At 50.8% G+C, this 21,166-nt stretch overlaps 1 protein-coding gene across 6 annotated transcripts in view; it reads left to right on the plus strand.

The window, feature by feature from the left end:
- The window catches only part of SCN5A (sodium channel, voltage-gated, type V, alpha subunit), a 99,885-nt gene extending 79,575 nt beyond the window's left edge, over positions 1-20,310 (plus strand). For 4 of the 6 annotated variants that reach the window (XM_006890588.1, XM_006890584.1, XM_006890583.1 and 1 more), the window contains 8 exons: positions 6,714-6,887; positions 9,425-9,547; positions 11,800-12,081; positions 15,262-15,315; positions 15,969-16,106; positions 16,777-16,881; positions 17,469-17,739; positions 19,076-20,310. In XM_006890588.1, coding sequence (XP_006890650.1) covers positions 6,714-6,887; positions 9,425-9,547; positions 11,800-12,081; positions 15,262-15,315; positions 15,969-16,106; positions 16,777-16,881; positions 17,469-17,739; positions 19,076-20,310 — 2,382 coding nt within the window. The remainder of the gene's footprint in view (positions 1-6,713; positions 6,888-9,424; positions 9,548-11,799; positions 12,082-15,261; positions 15,316-15,968; positions 16,107-16,776; positions 16,882-17,468; positions 17,740-19,075) is intronic. The other 2 variants (XM_006890587.1, XM_006890586.1) reach the window with 2 other exon arrangements.
- Positions 20,311-21,166: the final 856 nt, after the last annotated feature.

Here is a 21,166-nt window from a genome sequence, read left to right on the forward strand (position 1 = left end):
GACGCTCCATCTGACATACTTTGGGCAAGTCATGAGGAAGAACCAATCTTTGGAAAGGGACATCATACCTGAAAGGATGGAAGGACAGCACAGGAGAGGAAGACCCTAGATGAAATAGATTGACCTAGTAACGGAGATAATGTGGGTAGTGTGTCAGAATAAGTAAGACTAGCTCAGGATAGAACAGAGTTCAGAGCTTTTGTACATAGGGTTGCTATGAGTCACAGTCAACTTGATGGGACATAACAATAGCAATAATGAAATTACTTCATTAAAGAAAGCTATTTAAAATAAGAAAGCTATTATGTAATTAAGTAAAACCTCTCATGAACCAATGATGACAGTATGTTTTAAAAAAAAATACAAGTCAACCAATTATTTACACCTGAAAGATAAAGGAACAAAATAGAGCTGTTGGGGGAATGACTGATAAATAATGTCATTGAGAATACTGCACGTGTTATGCAACCAAAGCTACGCTTAGAGGAAAATTCATCGACTTAAACATTATCATTTACTAAGTAGTTGTTGTGTGCCATTGAGTTGGAAGCAACCCATAGCTGACCTCCAGTGAGCTTTCAGAGGCAGGAAATAACACAGGACAGGAAGAGACTGTCCATCATTCTCCTGTGGAACAGCTGGTGGATTAAAACCACATGCCTTTGAGATTACAGCATAACTTCTTACCACTAGGCTACCAGAGCTCTCCTATTTACTAAGAAGAGAGATTAAAATAAATTTCTTCATTCAAGAAATTAGAAATATAATATCCAAATAATTTTAAGGAAACAAAGAAAGATATTTCATAAAAACCTGAACAAATAGATTAGAGGGGAGTTCTGGTGGTGTGGTCTATAAGGAGTTTTACTGCTAACATGCAGACCATATTTTCTCTGATGGTTCATATTCGCAAACAGCTCTATGGGAGAAACATAAGTGGTTTCCTCCCCTGCAATTTTTAATCTAGGAAAACTACTGAAAGGTCAACTGTGAGTTGGTTCCAAGTAGACAGCAATGAGTTTTCAAAGGAATGAATTAGAAAATAATTGGTACAATAGATACAAGACTCATTAACAACCTGCGTTATCTGATGACACAACCCTGCTTGCTGAAACTGAGGAAGACCTGAAGTGCTTGCTGCAGAAGGTCAAGGACTGCAGTCTTCAATATGGATTGAAGCTCAACATCAAGAAAACAAAGATTCTCACCACTGGGCCAATTGGCAGCATCAGTATGGATGGTGAAGAGATTGAGATAGTTAACAGTTTTCGTTTACTTGGCTTCACAGTCAACACTCTTGGTAACAGCAGCCAGGAAATCAGGAGCTTAATTGCATTGGGAAAGTCAGCTGTGAGGGACCTCTCAAGAGTACTGAAGAGCAGCGATGTCAGGCTGAAGACTAAGGTGCGCCTGATCCGGGCTACAGTCTTCACAATTACGTGCTATGCATCAGAGAGTTGGACAGTGAATAGGGTTGACAGAGAATTGATGCCTTTGAGCTGTGGTGTTGGAGAAGAGTGTTGAATATAGCATGGACTGCTAGGAGAACAAACAGGTTTGTCCTGGAGAGGGTGAAGCCAGAATGCTCCCTGGAATCAAGGATTCTGAAGCTACATCTGATGTACTTTGGGCATGTTGCAAGGCAGGACTGGTCCTTGGAAAGGGACATCATGTTTGGGAGAGTGGAGGGACGGTGCAGGAGAGGAAGACCCTTGATGAGATGGATCGATTCTGTGAGTGGAGTGGTGGGAATGAATGTGTTTGAGACAGCGAGGTTGGCACAGAATAGAACAGCATTTAGGGCTCTTGTACGTAGGGTCGCTATGAGTCGCAAGTGACTCAGTGGGCACATAAGAACAACAACAGTCTCCAAGAGAGCTCTGGTGACCCAGTGGTAGGGAGCTGTGTTGCCAATCCAAAGGCAGGCAGCTCGAATCCTCCAGCTGCTCTGAGGAAGAAAGAAGGGTAACCTCTCATGTGACTTACAGCTTCTGAAAACCTTTTAGAGATTCAGCTATGAATCCCACGTGACTCAAAGTTTCTGAAAATTTACGGAAGGATCTACTCTGAGTCGGTTCCCACTTGATGACAGTGAGTGAGCGAATCTGCAAGAGTGGATTCTTCCTTCCACAAGAAAGAAAATCATTTTAATCTTACTTGAAATATTCTCACTCGCTGTGCTCATAGTTACCCTTCATTGAGTTTCTAAAGTTGTAAATCTTAACGGGAGGAGATTGCCTATCTTTCTCTTGTAGAGCTGCCGGTGGTGTCAGATTGCTAGAGAGATCAGCTTTGGGTTCGCAGTACAGTTCCCTGTGGAGGGTGACACTTGCGTCCTTTAACATATTCTAGTATATGAAAAAAGATTGGATGTTTATAAATTCTTTTTATAAAATCTAAGTAATGCTGATTTTTCAAAAACCTTAAATATACCAAAAGAAAACACAGAGACCCATTTTCATACTCCCTACTTATGAATATTGATGCAGAAATACATGCAAATAGGATCCAGCAATGCATTAAAAAGACTAGATATGTCATAGCTTGATATATTCTAAAATGCCAGAATGGTGCCTATTTATGTGAGTTGGATAAAGATGTAAAAATTTGCAATTATCTTAATGCTTAGTTTTTAAATCCCATGTTGGGAATAGAAGTAAAAGGCATTTCCTTATGCTAATGAAAATTTTTCTCTCTCAAATTAACTTCTAGCATCATCATGAGTAGTAAAAGACTTTAAATATTTTCATTAAAGTCAGAGATAACAACAGGGTGATTTAACTACTGATTAGTGCTTGTTCATTATCTAATATTATTTGAGCACTAGCCAGTATAATTAGCCAAGAAAATGAAACATACAGTGTAAAAATTGGAAAACAGGAGAAACAAAACATTAGCCAAATACAATTAGTCAAGAGTTATAAAACAAGAGTTAAAAATAATGGAGGACAGGGAAATGTATCATTATTTAGAAGTAATAAAATGAATGGAAACCTTGTAATCATGAACAGTATTTCTTGAATATTTTGTACATGCTAAGCACTGCAGTATAAAACAGCTAGAATTATGTCGAGTTGAGTACAACTCATAACAACCCTATGAACAACAGATCAGCACCTCATAAGAAGTACATTTAGGAGGGGGGCTTAATCATAGGGTCGCACCATTTGATGGGTGGAGGGAGAGGTGGGTAAAGGAAAGGAGAAAGATCCTGAGTGAAAAACAATGTATACAAACCTTGTAAGTAAATCAGTATAAAATACAAATTTTAAAACAAAGAAGTACATTAGGAAAACTACAAAATTCATCTAAAGGTTATAGAAGAAGATAATCAAATAGAGAAATCTATTCTGATTTTGGATGTTGTTGTTACGTGCCGTTGAGTCGACCACGACTCACAGTGATCCTGTGCACAATAGCTCTGAACCCTGCTCTGTCCTGAGCCAGCCTCACTGTCTCTGACACACCTACCCTCATTATCCCCGTTACTATGTCAATTCATCTCATGGAGAGGAGAGATCTTCCTCTCCTGCTGACCCTCCACCCTTCCAAGCATGATGTCCTTCTCCAAGGACTGGTCTTGCTGACCAATATGTCTAAAGTATGTGAGACAGAGCCTCAAAATCCTTGCCTCAAGGAACAACTTGGTTTCCCCCTCTCCAGGACAGACCTGTTAGGGGTTTTTTTTCTTTCTTTTTTTTTTCTCTCTCTTAGTTCTTTTGACAATCCATGGTATGTTCAGTAATCTTCAAAAGCACCAAAACTCAAAGGCATAAATTCTTCTTCTGTCATCTTTGGTCATTGGCTAGGAAGACTGTATTAATTCCTAAAATAGTTTTCACTCAATGCAATAACAAAGAATTTTCAGAAACATTTTTTAGATAATTGGGGAAAATGTTGTCAATATTTATCAATAAAATTACTGAAAATGGCTAGGGAAATTCATGTGGCATGAATTTAGGTGTAGACAGAGAGGGAGCAGCAGAGCTGTATGTAACAATCAGAATCAATGCCCTGGACTGGACTTATGGGTGCCAGTGCTCAGTTTCCAAGTTCAACAGCTGATTCTTCAGCAAAAGGGATGTGTTTGTTCTTTCAGAGCCCTGGCTTGATAGGGACAGGCAGATCAGACTGGCTGTCTAAATGGTGCTGAGGTCACGCAGCATGAAGTAGCTCTGGTGTATACACTTTCACGAATGTAGTTATTAGTAATATGATTGCGAGGGGGGAAGCCCTCAATATACTTGAACAAAACATCATGTAAATGAAAAATTGTATAAAACATGATATACATGCAGCTGCACTGCAATCCCAGAGGTATGTGGTTCAAATCCACCAGAAGCTCTGCTGGAGAAGGAGGGGCGATCTCCTCCTGTACCAGTCAGATAAGATTTGACAGTACACACACAAAAAATAATAAAATAAAATTAAAGAAAAAAAACCCACAATGTACATCCATGAAACGCAATGTATGAATGATAAAAATACTCACTTTTTCATTCAGAAGCAAATATAAATAAGTATGTTGTTATTGTTGTTGTTGTTGTTGTTGTTGTTGTTATGTGCCATCAAGTTGTTTGTGACTCATAGTGACCCTGTGTACAACAGCCCTAAACCCTGCTCTGTCCTGTGCCAGTCGCACTGTCTCTGACACACCCATCCCGATTATCCCAGTCACTGAATCAATCCACCTCATAGAGGGCCTTCCCCTCCTGCGCTGTCCCTCCACCCTCCCAAGCATGATGTCCTTCTCCAAGGACCAGTCTTTTCTTACAACATGTCCAAAGTAATAAAAATGTCCAAAGTGTAATAAATAGCCTGTAAAATTGTGAGTTGCTCATGTGCTTACTCTTACGTAAAGTGGGACCAGAAACATACTCACTAAATGTTAACCGTGATGATGGGCGTCATGAAATTAGAGGCAACTTTTACTTTCTTCCTTAAGTTTTGTGTTACTGACTTTTTTACAATCATGTTGTTGTCGTTTGCCATCAACTTGGAAATGACCCATAACTGACCCTCCAGTGAGTTTTCAGAGCAGTAAATCACATGGGAGGAGACTGCTCATCCTTCTTTCATGGAGTAGTTGGTGGATTCGATCCACGTGCCTTTGAGATTGCAGCACAGCTTCTTACCACTAGGCCACCAGAGCTCCTTTTTATATGCATATCATCAGGAAACACACAGGCCTTTGTCATCTTGTACAACACCCAGTGTCCACTGGGGGCCTGAATTGTTCTGCTCTTGGCTGCACTGGCCAACCTGGCCATGTCTGGGCTTCAGCCGTGCCTGCCCCAGCAGCGCTGACAACATAGGCACCCAGGGGCCCTGCGGGCAACCAGCAGAGCTCAGGACTGGCGGGCGAGGTCTCTCCTGGGGCCCTCACTGACGTGTGCAGTTGCCTGGCCAGGGAGCCACAGAGCACACGCCGGCTGTGAAAATGTCAGGAGAAGCAGGGATGCCCAGAAGCTGATGGAGAAGCTGCAGGTGGAAGAAGGCAGCCAGCACCCTTGGGGTCTCTGTCGACTCACAGATGTGGTTTAAAGCAGAGATGAGGAGCTGGTGAGAGACAACTTGTAGCATTTTAGAAACTTGGCTCCTGGTGTCTGAAGAAGAGCAGAAATTTGACTCTCTGCAGCTGATCCTAAGCTGCGTTTCCTAAACTTTGTGCCTACAAACTGCCTTTGCTGTCAGTTCAGATGTTTGGCGTAAATCAGTTCATTAGTTTCTGTTTGTCTAAACAGATTTATTTAAAACAAAAACCCCTTTGGCTCCATGGAGCTCAGAGGAGGTCTGAGTTCCATGAGGTTTTCTGAGCTGTAGTCTTTACAGAAGTGGAAGGCCAGGCCTTTCTCCACCGCTCTTCAGGGTGGGTTCAAACTGCCAACCTTTTGGTTAGTAGTAGAGTCATGTGCAAACTACGTGTATCACCGTTCTCTCTCCCAACAAAAGGCAGTTCCACCCCAAAGTGACCCTTCTCAGTCCTAATGGAGCAGACTGCCACACCCCTCATCTCTCTTGCTAACTAGCTAGCTCTCAGAGTGGCTGGTGGTTTCAAACTGCTGACCTTTTAGTTAGCAGCCAAGTACCTAACCAGTGTCCCATCAAGCTTCACTCTGTGCCCCCCAGGGACCTCTAAGTTCCTTGCAAAGAGAAAGGATTTCACATTATTATAATTCAAAAATAACATTCTTTCCTGTGAAACAATAGGTAATTGTACAAAGTAAGATGAGTAATAGATAAGAATAAAATAGAAATAGATATAAAAAAATGGAAAAACCAAAGCAGTCTTAGATTCTTTCTGGCAGAAGGTTGTACACTGGGCCTGCACACTTTCCTCTCTGTTAAAATGGGAGTTAGCATGTTTTCAAAAGTCTTAAAGATAATATTTGGTTAAACCTAAGACTTGCTCTTCCATGTAAAAGAAGATGCTTCCTCGCTGTGTCTGTCTGCCCTCCTATTTGCATACGTCATGAGGTCATTTCACAAAGCTGCGAAGGCACACACCCCTGCTCGGAGAGCTGGATGATGATGTCGAGTTCAGCCTCAGCCCAGGGACGTCCCCTCACCACAGCTCTCCCCTCTGCATCCCGTCCTCCTGGGTCAGAGCTAACAGGGTTGTGGTTAGAGCTCGCTGCCCGGAGCAGGCTGCATCTGCCGAGGCTCAAGGCACTGAGGGTCAGGGTGCCATCTCCCTCCACCCTCACCTGCAGGCCTTCGAGGACATCTACCTGGAGGAGCGGAAGACCATCAAGGTGCTGCTGGAATATGCCGACAAGATGTTCACCTACATCTTCGTGCTTGAGATGCTGCTCAAGTGGGTGGCCTACGGCTTCAAGAAGTATTTCACCAACGCCTGGTGCTGGCTGGACTTCCTCATCGTGGACGTGAGTGCTGGCCGCCGAGGGCGCAGCGGAGGGCGGGCGAGCCGAGCAGAGGGGCGCGTGTCGGGGAGGAGGGGAACAGGTGGGCTGGGGAGGAGAGATTACCCAGCCATGCCAAGGGGCAGCAGAGTCCTGGAGGGAAAGCCAGGTCGGTTCTCAGGGCCCAGGACTAGGGGGAAAAGACGAATGGAAGATACAGCCCTTGACATAAAAAACTAAACTTCATACTTGACTCAACAGCACCTAACAACCACCTAGGCAGCTCTGGTGACCTAGTGACAAGTTGCACTGCAATCCTGAAGGCACATGGTTCGAGGCCACCAGTTGCTCTGTGGGAGAAGGACAGGCAGTCTCTTCTCATGCGATTAACTGCCCCTGAAAACCTGCTGGGGGGTCAGCTATGGGTCAGTTCCAAGTCGACAGGACACAGCAACCACTGCCATCAAGCTGATTCTATCACATTGCGATTCCACCATTGGATTTCCGAGGCTGTAAATTGTTTCAGGAAGAGACTCCCCATCTTTCTTTCTCCCAAGGAGCAGCCAGTGGATTCGAACCAAAAGCCTTTCAATTAGCAGCCCAGCATGTTATGATCTGCACCACCAGGCCCCACTGGCCTCAGGAGCGCTGAGCCTTGGGGGTGATAGAGTTCTCATGACGGGGAGGGGCAGGGCTCGCCTCAGAGAGAAGTGAGTAAACCAGCATGTGTTGAAGGTTTCGTCACCCTGAATTGTGACAGATCTCCAGGCCCCCAGGACAGATGACTTGTAAAAAGCCTCCGTGCGCACAGGAGAGGGTGCCTTTCTGTCTAGAGTGATTCCGTGAGCCCAGAAGGGAGAGGTGGGTGAGGGGGTGCTGAGCGGGCATACCACGCTCCTTGCTCAGGTAGAAGGTACCGGCAATAGGACATGAGAGCCAGGTGGAGTTGCCTGTGAGAAGGAGGAAGACTGGACTGGACACTGGCTGTCTTGAGCTGCTGCCGTGGTCTACAAGGCGTCTGGGCGGGCTTGCCTGCCCCAGCTATGGCCAGCAAAGGCCTGGACAAGAAGGCTGGTAGACGGAGTGGGGGAGCGCCTGCCCCACAGCGCCTTGGAAACCAGGATGCCGCTGGCCATCAAGTAGGCCAAGCAGGGCCCATCCCATGGGAGTCCTGAATCAATCACAGTCATGACCATGACGGAGCATAACTGGAGGGGAAGAGGGAGCAAACCAAGGTCAAGGCCGCACTCCCTGTGGACAGAGGGCATCACGGCAGCCTGAGGGCCCAGCTGAGTGCGGGCTGTAGCCGGTTCCTGAGCAGAACAGGGCCCAGCCTCAGTGGGTCACAGAGGTGTGCAGCTTGGAGACAAAGTGGGGGCTTTTATGTAGAATGAAACCAAGAGTCACTATTGGACTTGAACCAGAGCCCCATCAGCTGACGCACGTACTTAAAGGCTCATTGCAGGGGGAAAGGGAGGGGTGGCGAGTGGAAGCAGAGAGAAGAGTTGGGAGCTGGTGGCCGCAGTCCAGGGGGAGGGATGACGGTGGCCTGGCAGCGGTGGTGAGGAGTGTTTGGACTTGGGATTCAGTTTGAAGGTAGAGCCAACAGGAAATCCTGAAGGTCTGGACATGGGGTGTGAGATACAGAGAGGAGGCCGGGATGGTGCCAAGGCTGTGGCCTGAGCAGCTGGAAGGATGGAGGGGCTGTGGGCCGTGATGGGGGCCCTGTGGATGGAGCTACATAAAGAACAGAAGATTCAGGGGTGGCCCCCGCCCACTGAGAACTGGGTGAGGAGCTGGTGGTTCCAGTGTCCTGGGGGGCCCAGCCTCAGGAGGTGCCCGAGAGGCTCTGAGGGTGTCTCCTCCCTCCCCAGCTCCTCTGCCAGCCCCTCCCACCGGGAGCCCTCACTGCACCCAGCTGCCCTGAGCCCCGGGAGGCCTTAATGAGGGTTGTGGAGGGCATTTTGTAGTTTTGGATCAACCTTTGGCCAGCCTGATGAAGTACAGAGTGGGGGTGCCCTTAAGAACAAGAAGAGGGCACAAATCCGTGGCTTCCATTTCTACCAAGAGCCTACCTATGCCTCCCTCTTTGGAAGATGCCAAGTTGGCAGAGACCTGGAGGGGGACATGTACCCCCCATGTCTTTTTGCACGTGTCCAGGACACACCCTCCTTCCAGAACCAGGCTTTTCTGGAAGTGGGAAGGGACAGGCCCATGAGCATCATGTGAAAGAGAGCAGATGGGACCCAGTCTCCGCGAACGTCTCTTCCACAGCTCTTATCTGTAGGCCACAAACACTACATCTCAGCGACTAGGGTTACTCGAATGGAGCCAGCGTGTGAGGGTCCTGGCACACTTGGGTTTGCTCCATGTCTCTGGGCCCAGGAGGCAGGCGCAGTGCATCATGGGCCTGAGAAGCTGGACCAGGCCTGGGATAATGAAGATGGAACCCAAGAAGGCCAGCTAGCTCTAACTCCTAACCCCAGCTTAGATGATCTGAGAGCCCTGCCGTGTCATTTCTAAAGCTTTCCCCACCTCACCCCGCCCCTCTGCCTCCACAGGTCTCCCTGATAAGCCTGGTGGCCAACACCTTGGGCTTCGCCGAGATGGGCCCCATCAAGTCTCTGCGAACCTTGCGTGCCCTCCGCCCCCTGAGGGCCTTGTCGCGATTTGAAGGCATGCGGGTAAGAAGAGGCCGATGCCTTTCCACGGTGGAGTGGGGGTGGTTCTACCAAGGGGACCCTCACTTGCTGACCAGCTTAGAATCAGGTTGGTGGCTTTGCCTGACTCAGTGGGACCCGTGGCCAGAACCAGGTGGGCCTGCTGTGGCTTGGAGCCTCTGAGAGGGTCAGGGGATGGAAGCAGCTCTTCCTGGGCTCGAGGCCTCCAGCCCTGGGGGCTCTGATAAAGACTGGAGAACAGTGGACAGAAGAGACCTGGAGCCCCCGGGGTCCCTGCTGAGCCCCCCACCCCACCTGCACTCAAGGCCCTACCCCATATCACGGTCAGGGCTGCGTCTCTGTGCACCCCAGTCTCCATGCCCCCCACATCCATGGTCGGCCTCTTTGGGAAACACAGGCCAGACCCTCTCTGCTTGTAAAGGACAGTGGGGCCATGATGAACACGGCCAGCAGGAAGGGTCATGGAGCAGTCTGTCCTCTCCCCTCCTGTGTCAGTTCGCAGAGTGAAGTGGTCATCTGCCTAGTATATTACTCTGCGCCGTTTTCTTAGTACAGAATCTTATGGATTTTTCAAATGGCCAAATTTCAGCAAAGAATATCAACATGTCACTATGAGTCGCAGGCGACTCGATGGCACATAACAACAACAACAAAGAAGGGTCATCAAGACAAAAGGAGCCTTGACGGCTTATAGTCGGGGGTGGGGAAGCACAATATAAAAGTGTATATGTGTGTGTGCTTGTGGGTACATGTGCTTATGCATAGTTTACGACCAAAGTCCACATGACTTCAGGAGTCACCTGTATCTCTCATCCTGGCCCGGTAGTCACCGTCACAGCTCGCCATTTGATTGGTTGCTTTGACTCGGCTCACGCATCCAGCCAATGGATGAGCCAATAACTTATTTATGGGGCAAACCATCAGCAAGTGAATAATCTGCATAAATGCATCTTTAGGAACAAGGACGTTCTATTCCAGAGGGATGAGACGGGAGATGCTAGTTGTCAGGGATGCCTCTGCCCTGACACATGGCTGTGGAGCCGAGCCAGGGGCAAACACCAGGGTCTTCTGCCCTCCCAAAGCTTGGAGGCCTGTGAGTTACTTGACAAGTTCATCAGGGCCGCTGCAGAACCAAGCACCCTGCCTTTCCACTTGCCAGCATCCCCCCCCCCCGCCAGCACCCAGAGCCCTCTGTGCCACCCCACACATTCCACACTCAGTCTGTGTTGCAAGCATGCCCTTGGCTCATGGACATCTGGGTCTCTAACTGGACAATATTGCCCCACACCTGTCTGCCAGGGAACCTTTCTTGGTGGCTGTGATTTTAGACAATGAACATGAAGTCCTGGCTCCTTGGGGTCAGAGCAGCTCCCATGGGAGTGAGACAGGCATTCTGGGCTCCTGTGCCACCTCTCCTGGCTCTGCTCCTTCTTGGGCACGGCCAGTTTTCACAGCTCTCTCCGGACATGCCGTGCAAAAGTCCCTAGATACCTGCAGGGAGGACATCCATCCAGGTAGCAGGCACCCTGAAGTGTAACTGAGCTCAGAGAATGAGAGGACTAATGGAGTTCTGGTGGCTTAGCGGTTAAGGAATTGCACTGCTAACCTACAGGCTTGCAGTTCAAATCCACCGGATGCTCCACAAGAGAAAGATGGGCAGCCTCCTTCCATGCCATTTACAGCCTCTGAAAATCAGCTGGAGGACCAGCTATAAGTTGGTTCAGACTCGATGGTCTCATTGACAACAATGGAATGAGCCGGGGACACCTTCCTAAGTGTCTGTCCATCGGACACCTGGCACATGCAATTAAGAGACATATTGTTGAAAATTAAGGGGGAGTGAGAGAAATTGAAAGAAAATTTGTTCTTTGAGACAATTTATTCAAATATTGTAAATAAACAAGTAGAAATTTTTTTAAAAAATTTGAAAAGTTGAGATAAAGAAGAAATAATAAGTCTTTATTGTTCTAAATAGTTTTTAAAAATCACAGATGAATCCTTATTAATCATAGGGACGGGCATTTGCTTGGGCATTGCATGTGAGTTAGGGTGGCACGGAGACGTGTCCTCTCACCCCCCACCAGGGTGCCCAGCCGTGAAGTTGGCCCCTCTCTCTGGGGACAGGAAGTGTTTCAGGCAGCCCATGGCCTCCAGCCCTCCCACCCGGAGGACCTGTGTTGAGGGTGTTCTGCGTTCGGGGGCTTGCCTGTCCTGCGGGCTCCTCCAGGGGCTGAGCCTCCTCTCTGTCCATTGAGGTCGTGGTCAATGCCCTGGTGGGCGCCATCCCGTCCATCATGAACGTCCTCCTCGTCTGCCTCATCTTCTGGCTTATCTTCAGCATCATGGGCGTGAACCTCTTTGCCGGCAAGTTCGGGAAGTGCATCAACCAGACGGAGGGGGACCTGCCTCTCAACTACACCATTGTGAACAACAAGAGTGAGTGCGAGTCCTTCAACGTGACCGGCGAGCTCTACTGGACCAAAGTCAAAGTCAACTTCGACAACGTGGGGGCCGGGTACCTGGCCCTGCTGCAGGTGGTAAGTCCTGGGGAGGAGGAGCTCCTTCCTGCTGGCTCTCCAGATGCAGGTGCCTTCCTGAGGGGGCAGCCAGGAGGGGGGACAGTGGGACCATCCTCCCGGATCCTCACAATAGGAACATTCTTGAAAAGAAAAAAGGTTGTAGATTCTGTAGACACTTCTAGGCTTCTTGAAAAGTCCTTCAACATTCAGATAGAGCAGAGGCTCTATTTTCCGAGGTGCGTGGCATGGGGTGGGCAGGGCAGCACTGCGCCAGGATTCGCTCAGCAGCTCCTGGTCAGTTTGAGCTCTCTGTGCTGTTGGTCTGGCAGTGTGAGGGCATTAAACTATCCAGAGACTGAACTGTACACACACACACACACACACACACACACACAAAGGAAAGAAAGAAGGAAGGGAGGGAGAGAGAGAGAGAAAGAGAGAGAGAGAGAGAAAGAAATAAAGAAAGAGGAAGGGAGGGAGGAAGGGAAGGAAGGAAAGAAGGAAAGAAAGAGAGAGAGAGAGAGAAAAGAAGAGAAACGGAAAGAAAGAAACAGGTGCACTCTGGTGGCCTAGTGGTCAGAAGCGGCACTGCAATTCCAGAGACTGAACTGTACGCAGAATTGTGACCTTGACCCCTCTCATAAAAGCTCGTGATACCTCTTTTGTTATTTTAAGAGGATGTGTTTCTTCCCCTGTTTGAGGTGCAAGCGTGTGTACTATTTAAACTCACATGGGGCAACCCAGCCCTTCCAAAGTTTCCACTGATTGCTGAGTACTAGAAGTCACACTGCCAGTGCAAAGGCGTGCGGTCACATTCACCACCTGCCCCCACAGGAGGAACAAAGATGGGCAGACACATCCCGTGTGGTTTGCTGCCTCTGAAAACTTGCTGGAAGGTCAGCTATGAGTCAGTTCCAAATCGACAGGACATAGTCAGTGACTTCAGTGTCTGTAGCGCACCAGGAATAAACCTACCACTGGATCTGAGAGCAGGAGCGCAACCAGAATCCTCGTGCATGAGGCTGCACCCTGCTTTCCGAGCTGCCCCAGGCTTAAGTCCGTGACATATTCAAGTCCGCATGTAAGGAGGACTCCAAGTACTCTCTCCTGAGAACCTGGCCTGCATCTACTCCTCCCTCCACCCATTCCCTGGATTCTGGTGGTCGTATCCCCAAAGACCCCTCTGTAGCATCGAAGCTTGCAGCCCTCTGACCTTCCGAGATTTGTCTCTCAGACCTTCCAGATGGACTCTGAAGGATCTGCTCACAGACACCTTGTAATCTGGGGTGGTACCTAGCAGCTTCCAGAACATTTTCAGCCTCCTTTCCTTCCATGAGAAACAAAGGACACATTGTGCCGCTGACGGACAGGGAGCTGAAAGGACTGGCCTGCTCTGGGACTGTTTCCTCATCTGCTTTGCTTTCCTCTTAAGAACTCTTAGAAACAAACAAACAAAACAACAACAACAAAAAAGTGTACAACTTAGCTTGTGCCCTCAGAAGAAGCCTGGAGCAAGATTAGATTTTGTGTCAAAGATCTACTGGGCAATCACGATGACCACCAAGGACAATTCTCGGACTCTTCAGAGCAGCCTGGAGCAGCACTGGTGGTGTTGCCAGCACTAGGGTCCTGCCCCCCGCCCAGGAGCCCTCTCTTCTCTCATGGGGTGGCGTGCTCGACCACATTGTACCACTGCGGTCAGTCGGCTGCCATTGAGTTGATCCCGACTCCTGGCCACCCTGACTGAGCGTCTCGGACTGTCCGTCTTTCTCCAGTAGAACCTGTGATGGATTCAAACCACTGAAGACGCAACGCCTTCGGGCTAGCAGTACAGCACACTGCAGGCTACCCTGCCAGGGTGTTCTGGCTCTCAGGACCCGATTTTTTGCAAGTTTTGCAAGCTAGTTGCCAAATAAACGCTACCATTATCCAAAATTAAATCATGCCAACTTTTAATTAACTAAATGCTATTAAAGCACAGGTGATAAAGGCTCCGTTACATTTTATTATAATTATGCACTAGAGGTTATTTAAGCCTATCATAGCTCTGGTGGCCTAGTGGTAAGAAGCAGTGCTGCAATTCCAAAGGCACTTAGTTCAAATCCACCAGCTGCCCCACAGGAGAAAGATGAACAGTCGTCTCCCATGTGATGAAACTGCTACTGGAAACCTGCTGGAGGGTCAATTATGGGTCAGTTTTGACTCGACGGTACTCAGCAGCATCCTATCTGTACAATGGAGATGCTACTCCCTTTTTTATTATTAATTTTAATGAACATTTACAGAGACTTTGGATTTCCATTCATTCATTGTTGCACTTTTCTCTCTGCTCACCCCTCCCCGCCCCGTTCGCTCTTCTCTTTGAAAAGTAAAATTCTTTCATTGTTATACAATCCCTCCCCCCAAGTCCACTCCACTGTTCAGCCTTCATTCTGGACTCCTGTCATGACAATAATACCTAATCATATATTCCTTTTAAACAGTTCTCTCCCTCATCTGTTTCACTGCAGTAGACACTATTTATCCCCCCTACTCCCTTCCTTGTTTGAAGCTCCGCATGCAGTAATGGTATGAAGGTAACTTGAAATTCACCGTGTTGGGAGTGTTTAAACCAGAGACGCCAGTAAACACAACAGTTAGGCCTTGTTTTTCTTTCGGAAAGCATTTTCCAAAACAACACTGGCAAAAGGACTCCTTGAAAGTACAAGAGATGGGTGTGATTCCTTCAGGATTGCCTCTGGAAGTCCATGGGCCAGAAGCCACCTGGTTCTCTGAGGTGCATGACCAAGAGACACCTGACGCTGAGACAGGGAGCCCACGCCCCGTCTCTCTGTCCCTGGCACCCACTTCTAGTGCCTTGTGTGGTTAAGAGATTCCGAGTTGAATGTAGATCTGGGAACAGACCTCTTCGGGCATCCTCAGTCTCTGGTCCTCATCTGTAAGCAAGTGCTCCCACTGCATGACATTCATTGACTGTCCTCTGGGCAGACTTCTCTGCACACCCAGCCCATGCCACCACCCCCTAAATTAGAAAAGCCCTTCCTGACCTGCCAGCCCTCTGGTCACTGCTGAAGGGGGTGGTGGGGAGGCTGTGTGTTTCTTGGAGGGGGCTCTGTCCTGGTCATTTGTTCAGACGAGAGCTCTAAGTGGTCAGAACAAGTATAGCATTAAATGCCTCTCTTAATCTCTACCTTGCAGGCAACGTTTAAAGGCTGGATGGACATTATGTATGCAGCTGTGGACTCCAGGGGGGTAAGTTGTCAGGCCTCTCTCAACAGAGCACCAACTTGGTGTCCATCTCACAGCCCAGCCCACAAGGCCAAGATCTCCTTGGCTTAGCGAGCTTCCCTGAGGTGCCCAGCCCTGGCCCTGGGATAAGATGGTGTGGCTTCCCCAGAGAGTCTCCAAATTCCCTCAAATTAAATTCACTGCTGTTTAATCTCAGAGTCTTTCCCCATGAGGGTGGGTGGAAACAGCAGAGACTTGAATCTCATCTCCTTCCTCTTTGGGTCCCACCCAGTCCCACTGAGAGTGTAGGGAAGAGTGAGATGCTTGGGGTGTATTCACACACACACACACACACACACACACACACACACGTGTGCCCTGGGGCTGAAGCCATGCAGTGCTGATGGACTGCCCGAGCCCTACCTGGCACCATCATTCATTCATCTCCATCCCACGTGCCCCTGGCCCGGCTCTCCACTTGCCCAGACACGCACACCCTTCCCTATGCTGATGACCTGCCCCTGGACGCACACTGTCCCGCAGAGGGGACACCCAGCCAGCCCTCTCCCTTCACTGATGCCTGTGCCCACGTTGAACTGCTCCCCCAGGGCACATGCCTCCCTGACCCCTAGAGCACACGCAGCCCGCGTGATGTCCTGTCCCATCTCTCCCTTCAGTATGAAGAGCAACCCCAATGGGAGTACAACCTCTACATGTACATCTACTTCGTCATCTTCATCATCTTCGGCTCGTTCTTCACCCTGAACTTGTTCATTGGCGTCATCATCGACAACTTCAACCAGCAGAAGAAAAAGATACGTAGAGCTCAGGCAGCTGACCCAGGCGGGGCAGGGCTGGGCACCAGGGGACGGAGGAGCCGTCTGGTGCCAGGGCCCATCTCTCCTCCCCTGTGGGAAATAGAACGGGCCTGTTCATGATGACATGGGGTGGGGAGAGGGGTGCATCCTTGGACATAACACTCAGACCTGTCAGGATGTGACAAGGGGCTTTAGTGGAAGGCACCACCCCGGCTCTGGTCTCCCTGAGAGACGACGCTTCTGAGAGAAGCCAGAGTGAGAAGGGAGACTGTTCTCTTGGACGGTAGTCGGGGAGCTTGGTGGCATCAGTGCAGAGAAAATCTAGGCACCCAGGCCTGCCCAGAGCATTATACGAGCCACGACTGAATTGCAGGCAGCAAAGTAAGCAGACTGGGCCAGCTGAGCTAGGCAGGAGAGTAAGAGGCGCTAAGAACTAGATTTCTGGGCCCCAAAGCCAGAGAGAGCTCAGGGTGAAGGAAGAGGAGAGACCCTGGAAAAGCAGGCCTGGCGAGGAGTCTCTGAGCTCAGCTAGAGACGTGCTCTCCTCCACCTGGACTGGAAACGAAGGGTGCCCCACTGCATGTTCATCAAAAAGGGACCATCTGTGTGCCCTCCACACTGGGGCCTCTGAGGACCCCAAAATGACATGATGCCTGTCTCTCTGCACTTAGGGGGTCAAGATATCTTCATGACAGAGGAGCAGAAGAAGTACTATAATGCTATGAAGAAGCTGGGCTCCAAGAAACCCCAGAAGCCCATCCCACGACCCCTGGTGAGCCAGGCTCCTGGTTTGGATGTGGGGTGCATCCGCTGGGCAGTCACTGGGTGTCTCCATGGGCTCTGAGTTCAGCCTGGGGTCCAGTTTAGAGGAGAAAAGACCCTCTCACATGTCTGGCCACCACAGCACTTTCGGTTTCCTAGACTAAAGGCAGCTGTGAGAAGGCGTGGTGTCCAGGAGGTGCCCCTTACCCACAGGAGCCCTCTGTCTCTGAAGGAGCCTACCCTCTCCTGCCAGAGAATGGGCCCCATGGAGAGCAGAGGAGCCTTTACAGCCCCGGCCAATTCCTAGTCCCAGTTTAACCCCCACGAGTAAGCAAGGTTCTTGCTGATTCTAGAATGTCCTCATGGGTGAGGACAGGAGAAGGTGCTGGGGTCTGCCAGTCTCCCTTGACCTGTCTAAAGAGAGAGAGAGACAGTGTGTGTGTATGAGAGGAAGTACTCGAGGGCTGCGCCTTGCAGACAGGAAGGACTTCAGTAGCAAGGCCAGGAAAGTAGGAGGTTGAGCTGCAGGGCATCAGCAGGGGCCGGATGACACATGTGTGGTCCCTGCTGGGCCCGTCCCCCTGTCCCTCCTTTCAGAACAAGTACCAGGGCTTCATCTTCGACATCGTGACCAAGCAAGCTTTCGACGTCACCATCATGTTCCTCATCTGCCTGAACATGGTGACCATGATGGTGGAGACCGATGACCAGAGCCCAGAGAAGGTCAACATCTTGGCCAAGATCAACCTGCTCTTTGTGGGCATTTTCACCGGCGAGTGCATTGTCAAAATGACGGCCCTGCGTCACTACTACTTCACCAACAGCTGGAACATCTTTGACTTTGTGGTGGTCATTCTCTCCATCGTAGGTAGGTAGGAGCCCCCCTAGGTCAGACTCTTCCAAGCCCTGGGTTCTCTGTCCATCTGATGCAGGTCACCATTAATATCCTTCCCCAACTTCCTCTCGCTTGCTCACTCGCTCGCTCTTGCATACACTCTCTCTCGCTCTTTCTCTTTTTCTCTCTGTCTTTCTCTCACACTCTCTCTTTCTCTAATGCTCTCTCTTTCTCTCTCTCTCTCTTGCGTGCGCTCTTTCTCTTGCTCTCTCTTTCGCTCTCTTTCTTTTTCTCTCACTCTCTTTTTCTCTCGCTCTCTCTTGCGCACTTTCTCTCTTTCTCTCACCCTTGCTCGCTCGCTCTCTCTTTTTCTCTTGCTTTCTCTTGTGCTCTCTCTTTCTCTCACTCTCTCTCTCCCACTTTCTCTCTCTCTCTCTCTCTCACACACACACACACACACACACACACACACACCTCCAGAGAAAACTTTTCTCAAGAAAAGAGAACCAATCACCTCCCATTCTGGTCCCATCCTCCAGAGTCCCCTGGAACGCAGTTCTCTGATTTCTTGGGGACCCTTGGGATGAGTCTGGGAAAAGGGGTAGAAGCTATGGAGAAAGCCTAACTGTAGGTTGCAGGATGAAGAGACTCTTTCAGGGTGAGGGAAGTACTCAGAAGATTCTAGAGTCTAGCCACCAGGATTGGGGTCAGGCTCCTTGAGACACCAACCACCTCACGCAGTTCCTGGTGCGAAGTCAATGCCGGGGCAGCTCATACAGCGGGGGGAGCAGAGGAGAGGGCAGGCCTGGGGGAACTGGTGAGAAGCTTTAGAGAATGTGGAGGTCAGCCGCAGGAATGGAGCTGCTGGGGGGCAGGTCTTGGAGGGGTCAGAAGGTATCACACGTGAGGGCTCGCTGTGCGTGAGTCATGTGGGCTGGTCCAAGCACCGAGGGTCTGGGAGTAGAGTGAGAGTCTATGTCTAACAAGCACCCGAGGGATCACACTCCAGGAAGCCAGGGTTTAGCAAGACTGAGATCTGGTCTGAGCCGGGCCCTTGAGCTGCTCAGACGTCAGAGTCCATGTTCCCATAGGCAGGCTGATCAGCGCACCTGCCCTGGTGTGCTTGGAACACCAGGTAACAGAGGGGCTGAGAAGGTGCTTGGGAAAGGACTTGGTCACCTCTCAGGACCTCTGGGTCACGGCTGCAGACAAGGGGGCTCAGGGAGATGGGAGGAGGCAGGGTCCCAGTCAGTGTGCCCGAGTTGGCCCCACCCTCCAGGAGGGACCCCTCCCGGTCCCCTGACCCCAGTGAAGCTGGGCTGGGGAGAAGGGCGAGCCAGCGGCGGCCACAGCCTCTCATCCCTCGCAGGCACCGTGCTCTCGGACATCATCCAGAAGTACTTCTTCTCCCCAACCCTCTTCCGTGTCATCCGCCTGGCCCGGATCGGCCGCATCCTCAGGCTCATCCGCGGGGCCAAGGGCATCCGGACACTGCTCTTCGCCCTCATGATGTCCCTGCCCGCGCTCTTCAACATCGGCCTGCTCCTCTTCCTCGTCATGTTCATCTACTCCATCTTCGGCATGGCCAACTTCGCCTACGTCAAGTGGGAGGCCGGCATCGACGACATGTTCAACTTCCAGACCTTCGCCAACAGCATGCTGTGTCTGTTCCAGATCACCACGTCGGCCGGCTGGGACGGGCTCCTCAGCCCCATCCTCAACACGGGGCCTCCCTACTGCGACCCCAACCTGCCCAACAGCAACGGCTCCCGGGGCAACTGCGGGAGCCCCGCCGTGGGCATCCTGTTCTTCACCACCTACATCATCATCTCCTTCCTCATCGTGGTCAACATGTACATCGCCATCATCCTGGAGAACTTCAGTGTGGCCACGGAGGAGAGCACCGAGCCGCTGAGCGAGGACGACTTCGACATGTTCTACGAGATCTGGGAGAAGTTCGACCCCGAGGCCACGCAGTTCATCGAGTACGCGGCCCTGTCGGACTTCGCCGATGCCCTGTCCGAGCCCCTGCGCATCGCCAAGCCCAACCAGATCAGCCTCATCAACATGGACCTGCCCATGGTCAGCGGGGACCGCATCCACTGCATGGACATCCTCTTCGCCTTCACCAAGAGAGTCCTGGGCGAGTCCGGGGAGATGGACGCGCTCAAGATCCAGATGGAGGAGAAGTTCATGGCGGCCAACCCGTCCAAGATCTCCTACGAGCCCATCACCACCACGCTGCGGCGCAAACACGAGGAGGTCTCGGCCACCGTGATCCAGCGCGCCTTCCGGAGGCACCTGCTGCAGCGCTCGGTCAAGCACGCGTCCTTCCTCTACCGCCGGCAGACGGGCAGCAGCGGCCTCTCGGACGAGGATGCCCCGGAGCGAGAGGGCCTCATCGCCTACACGCTCAACGGGAGCTTCTCCCAGCACCGGGGCCCGCCCTCCAGCTCCTCCATCTCCTCCACCTCCTTCCCTCCCTCCTACGACAGCGTCACCAGGGCCACCAGCGACAACCTCCAGGTGCGGGCGTCCGATTACAGCCGCAGCGAGGATCTCGGGGGGACGTCCCCTGACAGGGACCGGGAGTCCGTGGTGTGAGCCTGGGCCCCAGCCGGCCTGGACGTGGCCAGGAAGTGCTGCTGCCCGTGGGGAGCCTGCCTGATGGGGGCTTTGGGGTGAGAGATGGGTCTCAGCTCCCCCCCAGGCTCCACACAGCGGAGTCGAGGGGGACCCCAGCCTGCTGGGGCTGCTCTTCCTGGGGGCCCCCCCACACATACCAGTAACCACTCATCAGGCAGCATCCTGGGGCTCGAAAAAAGCAACCCCATCCCAGCTGCTGAGGCAAAAACTAAGACGAGGACTGTAGATGTTGTGAATGGGCTTTCATAAATTTAATATATTTGATATTTTTTTACTTGAGCAGAGAACTAACCTTTTTTTTTCCCCCTGTGGACATGGCGGCTGTTTGCACTGCATCTTCTTGACTCTGAACAAGAGCCTCTGGAGCTTCTAGAACCGAGAGGAATCGTGTCCTCCCAGGGTGGCCCCCGCAGGCCTCTCACTGCCTGGGGTTCCCCTGTCACTTGGGTGGAGGGCGGAACCGCCTCCTCACTCACACCGGTGTGCACACTCTTCACAGACACACACAGGCCAGCACCCCCAGCCTCATGAAGACAAGCCCCACCTCCCAGCCCCGTGGGGTTCTTGTCAACAAGGCTCACCCTGGCCTCCCAGAGTCCCCAAAGTCCTATTTTTTTATTGCCTGCACGGTCAGTCCTACAAAAGAAAGAAGGAAGCTTCTAGAAGAGAGAGGACCTGGCTGCTCCTAGGCACTGAGGTGGCCTTTTCTTCTCAGGAGAGTGCGACCTCCTGCACAAGTATTACCACTGCAGACCAAGGGCCAAGGGAACCTGGAGTCCGCCTGTCCACGGCCTGATACCTTGCTGCTGCCTGG

Source organism: Elephantulus edwardii, unplaced genomic scaffold, assembly GCF_000299155.1.
Source record: "Elephantulus edwardii isolate Elephantulus edwardi_28Jun2011 unplaced genomic scaffold, EleEdw1.0 scaffold00091, whole genome shotgun sequence".
In the NCBI taxonomy this organism is placed as follows: domain Eukaryota; kingdom Metazoa; phylum Chordata; class Mammalia; order Macroscelidea; family Macroscelididae; genus Elephantulus; species Elephantulus edwardii.